Consider the following 5,433-nt stretch of genomic DNA (forward strand, 5'->3'; position numbering starts at 1 on the left):
TGCGGAAATTCATCAAAGATCCTCAGACAACGCCTTCCAAACCCATGACCACTTACATCTAGAAGGATAAGGGTAGCAGACATATGGGAACACCACCACCTTCAAGTTCCCCTCCAAGCCACTCACCATCCTGACTTGGAAATACATGGCTGTTTCTTCACTGTCCCTTGGTAAAAATCCTGGAATTCCCTCCGTAATAGCATTGTGGGTCAACCTACAGGTGGTGCACTGCAGTGGTTCAAGAAGGCAGCTCACCACCACCTTCTCAAGGGCAACTAGGGATGGGCAAGAAATGCTGGCCAGTTAGCGATGTCCACATCCCACAAATTAATTAAAATTAAAAAAATAACTGCCACAAAGAATACCACAGGCACTCTTTGGTTTATGAAGGCAGCCTACCAACATCTCCTCATGGTATCTAAATGAAGATAAAGTCACTTTAGTCTTACAAGACCATTAGAAAGAGAGACAGCTGGTGGTGGTTTAATCTGAGGGTCACCATGCCTTAAGCAAGGGGCAAGATTGGGGAGGATAGTCCTTCTTGGTAACCTCAGCCAGTGTGGGAATTGAACCCACACTGTTGGCAATATTCTGCTCTCAAGCCAGCACACAGCCAACTGAGCCAGCCAAGTGCCAGAGAGTCACTGGAAGAGCATTGACTGGAGTTGTATGTTGGAATCAGGCAAAATCCCTGATACGGTAGACTCCAATGATTTGCCCAGTAAGTTAAATTTTCCGATGTGCAATTTCTCTACATCTGCAACTGTCTAAAAGAGCTCAAAATAAGTCAGAGAATTTGGATGGTTGTAACTCATTTAACCTTAATAGTTACCAAGAAACAAATAGAGTATTAAATACTTTAATATTCTATTCCCTTTGAAATAAAGGTTAACATTCCATTAACCTTCTTTATCATCTGCTGAATTTGTATACTAGCTTTTTTGTGATTTATGCATGGAGAAGCCAAAGTCCCTTTCTGCTGTAGCTTTCTGCCCTTTTTTTCTGTTTAAATAATATTCAACTCCGCGCTATTCTTCCTACCAGAGTGCACAACTTTATATTTTCCCACATTATATTCCTTTTGCCACTTTTTGTTCACTTGCTTAACCTGTCTGTATCTCTCTGCAGATTCTTTGTGTCACCTTCACTACTTGCCTTCCCACCTACTTTTATTTTATCTGTAAACTTGGCTATTGTATATTCATTTTCCTCATCTAATATATATTGTAAATAATTGTGGTCCCAGTACTGATCCCTTTAGCACTCCACCACTTTCAAGTTGTCATCTTAAAAATATTTCTTTATTCTGCTATCTGTCTTCTGTTAGTATACCACAAACACCATAGGCTGTTATCGTATTGAGTATTAACTAAATATATTCTGGAAATCCAAAAATATTTCAACTGCTGCTTCCCCTTTATAAATCCTGTTTGTTACTTCCACCAATTATCAAATGATTGCCATTGTCACAGATTGTACAGGATTAAATTACAATCAGAACAAGAAGCTGGAGCAGATTAATCTTGAAGCCCGAAGGAGTTTTCACTTTGTGCTCCTCTTTCCACTCTTCAGTTGTTTCTCGTCAGCCTGATGGGGCACAGTCCTTCAGCATGGCCTGTTGTTAGTTCCATTTTTCCTACTGTTATGACCAAGTTGGGACCTTGAACCCCATCTGTTTGGCACCCCTTCCCACTTGGCATCTGACCCACCTGGTACTCTACCTCTACTCATTTGGCATCGTACCTCTGTCATGCTATCTGCTCCACACCTGGCACACTCCTAACTGGCACCCTCCCCTGTCCTGGCCAACTGGCACTCAATCCTCCCCAAATCTCACAACTTTAAATTTCAGAGTATGGAAGCTGACTGCTATGAAAGGGAGCCTGGTTTTCTAATTGTGCTTAAATGCAGTGCTGAAAGTACATGTGTGCGGTGGACAAGACCACCTTCAAAAGTCGCCAAATGCCAAAGAAAATTTATTTTTGGGGCACCTGATAAAGCAAAGATTCTCCCCTTCCATAAATAAAAAGGCAGGAAATGGATGTAAGCTACTTCTCCAATCACAGACTGTTCATCTATGAACCAAGCACCAACTTGTTAGCAGTTAGCCAGCAGTTAGGAAGGTAATTGTTGACTCTTAGGGAGTTGTCATCGACCAGGGACCGAGGTCAGGATGGAGAACTTGTCAAGTCTGATATGCAGAGCTGAATGCCGCCCTTTGCCAAGGCAAGAAGGGCCTTTTGAGAGATCCACCTGACAAGTCTGGGGAAATTGGGACATTGGGAGGAATTAACTGCAGGAGGGTTTGGGGAGGAAGAAGCATGCAGTAAGGGACAGGTGAGGGATTGATGGAGGAGAGATGGAAGCTGCTAGAGAGGTAAGGAAGAAAGAGGCTGTGAAGAGGATGGGTGAGAAGGAGAAACAGGCTGCAAGGGGGTTGGGAGAAGGAGACCCCAAGGTATGGTGTGGTGGGGAAAGAAGGTACGTGCAAAGGAGGACTAGGAAGAAGAAGGTAGCTGTATGTGTGCAGGAGTCAGGAGAAGGAGATTGCAAGGTTGGGTGTGGGGAGGTTGAAAGAGAGAGCAAACAGTTTTAAATCTGTCAGCAAAGGAGTTTAAAGTTTTAAAAATACTGTGATAGTGAATTCCTTGCAAATAAATGTTGAATCTCTGGTTTAAGATTGCATAAGTTCAGGAGTTACTATACTTAGAAGGGGAGGGAAAGAAAAGGTATAGTGGATCCCATTGTAATGAACACTATGTCATATGTTAAATTCAGACTGAGATTGAAATCCAAAATGCAGTCAGTAAAGTTGTAACTGCCTCATTAAAATGTTCCAGCTTTGTACATGTGTGTTGGTAAAGTATTAGACTCACAAGACTCTGAAAGGTGTGTTTGGGATGATGACTGCAAGTGTAGAAGTTATTTGGTTGAATCTTTTGTTAATTTATGCCTGTTACCTTGTATCAATTCAAACACTGTTAAAACCAGCATTTGTGTGTCATTCCTAATTGCAATTGAACTGAATGGCTGTTTAGGCTATTTAAGATGTGTATGTAAGAGTCATAGACATCACTGAAAATCTGGAGTGACATGCACTCCAGAGCAAGTAGGATGGCCACTTTCCTTTCTTAAAGAATGTTCATGAATCTGATGGGTTTTTTTGTGACAATTGATGGAAGCATGGCACCGCTACTGAGACTAGCTTTATATTCTGGATTTATTAATTGAATTTAGATTCCACCAGCTGCTATGGTAGCATTGGAGCCCATGCTCCTACAGCATTAGTTTGGTCTCTGGATTCCTAGTCCAGTGACAGTAAGTGAGTTTCTAAGATGCTGATGTTTAATTTCATGGTCAAAGAAGAAAATAGGATAATATTGTTCAACAGACATATGGCTAAATTTAGGTGAGCAACATACAATGGACTGGTGAATTGAGGAACACGCAGATGTTGTTAATTGAAATTTCACCATGATAAATTCTGAGATTTCATTTTAAGAATATAGTTTTCTTTGTCCTGGCCCCAAAAGATTGCTGTGAAACCTAGCTCGTTCACTACCTCCTTACCTGCTCCATCATCCAAGTTCAGTTCCACAAAGTGCTTTTGAGTCTTGAGACCTAGAGAACACCTTCAGATTGGCAGTGAATGCTACCTTGCCAAAGTTTCTCAATTGACAAGAATCAATAAATAAACATAAAACGTCTTTAGTGGCCTAAAGTACATAAGCTGTAGAATAACAAACACTCTTTTCAAATGCAGCAAACTGTAAGCACCTAACACAGTAATGGCTCAAGAAACCTCAGCATAGTTTGGACCTTTGGCATCAGGCTCAGTGAATTTAAAGAAACAAGCCAATTCAGATCATTAAAGGGATGGTCCAAATCACAGAAACCTGACAATACTTCCAGTACTGTGAACTTGGATACCTAGTTTTATAAAATAAGTTTTTATTGTCTTGAAATATTGCTTCATTCATCAAATTTAAGCGCATCATTTGATTTGACATATCAAAATATTCTGTTTTAAGTTTCGAAGTGAGTGAGTAAGTACAGATGTCAATAAGGTTCACTATCTTGATTTTCCTTAAGCTACTGTCTTATTGACTTATTGTTCATTCCTGTAGATGAGCTTGACAGTTACATGTATCAGACTGTGGGACATGAAGCTATAGATCTATATTCTGAAGCAATTGGCTTGCCACTGTACCGTCACATTATCCAAGGTAGCAGTCTGGCAATTGGAAGAGATTACAAAAAGTGTGAAGGCGATGAAGTGGAAGACCTTTACCATCTTCTGAAACCTATTAAGGTACTGATAAGAATATTTTGAATATTTTTGATGAGTTTTCTTGTAAATATTAATGAACTTTACCATCATATTTCTTTCACATAAGGAGTAATAGTATTTTTGACAAATATACGTCATAAAACTTATATTTTGGTCTTGAAATACATAAATCAGAGGGCATATCTTGCAGTTCATGACTGTACAATAAATGCTGGTTTGATACATGTTCTACATTGTATTTTATATGCTTGCATTTGTTCAAATTTGATAAATGAGTCGCTTCTCAGTGTATTTTATCCTGAACCTGCATTAGCAGACAAAAGGAATCAAAAATTTTGTTCTGTGTTCATCAATAATTGATTGTTAGCATAAAACAATTTGATATGTTTTTCACAATACTGGTAAACTCTTTTTAAAAAATGCTGCTATTCTTAGGTACATTTATCTTCCTTAACATAAGAAATACCAGTCTCACAGTAGATTGGTAAGTAGTGTTGATTTAATTTATCTGAAAATCTTTTAACAGGTTTTCTTAACACACAAACTGATAACTAGGAGATACAGAGTAACTTCTTTATACATCCTTAGTGTAGCATGCTGCTGCTTGGAATCTCATGACTGCTTGTCATGTGCTGTCATCCTGGTTCTTGTCTCATTCGCATGCTCGGTTCTTAAAAATGTAACATTGCATCCCCATTTTTCCCAAGGTAAAATTATCTTCTCTAAGAGTAAAAATACATGTATATTTGGTAATTGCAAAACTATTTACACAGATACATGATTTGTAAAATTTACAAGTTTGAGTCTATATACAAACAGATGGTTTGTCAATTCTTCTGAGTCTTCTAGTAATATTACTTTCTGGATTTTTAGACATCACATTTGGCTTTTTTAAAACTTGTGTGTTGGTCTCTTGTGTGTTGGTACAGTGCTGGTTGTAGTCTAAACTGTCTTACAGAGCTTCATGATCCCAGTTTATCTTTGTGTACGTTCAATCACAGTTGGAGTATTGTACAATTCCCTGAGCTGGCTTCTGTTTCTCCTCAACATTGCTCTATTAGATAACACAGTGTGGAGCTGGAGGAACACAGCAGGCCAGGCAGCATCAGAGGAACAGGAAAGCTGACGTTTCGGGTCGGGAC

General features: G+C 39.2%; 1 protein-coding gene across 2 annotated transcripts in view; it reads left to right on the forward strand.

Annotated features, from left to right (window-relative positions):
* The window catches only part of dph6 (diphthamine biosynthesis 6), a 60,886-nt gene that overhangs the window by 8,658 nt on the left and 46,795 nt on the right, over positions 1 to 5,433 (forward strand). For both annotated transcript variants that reach the window (XM_048600561.1, XM_048600562.1), the window contains exon 3: positions 4,128 to 4,312. In XM_048600561.1, coding sequence (XP_048456518.1) covers positions 4,128 to 4,312 — 185 coding nt within the window. The remainder of the gene's footprint in view (positions 1 to 4,127; positions 4,313 to 5,433) is intronic.

This window comes from Rhincodon typus, chromosome 8, assembly GCF_021869965.1.
Source record: "Rhincodon typus isolate 14 chromosome 8, sRhiTyp1.1, whole genome shotgun sequence".
In the NCBI taxonomy this organism is placed as follows: domain Eukaryota; kingdom Metazoa; phylum Chordata; class Chondrichthyes; order Orectolobiformes; family Rhincodontidae; genus Rhincodon; species Rhincodon typus.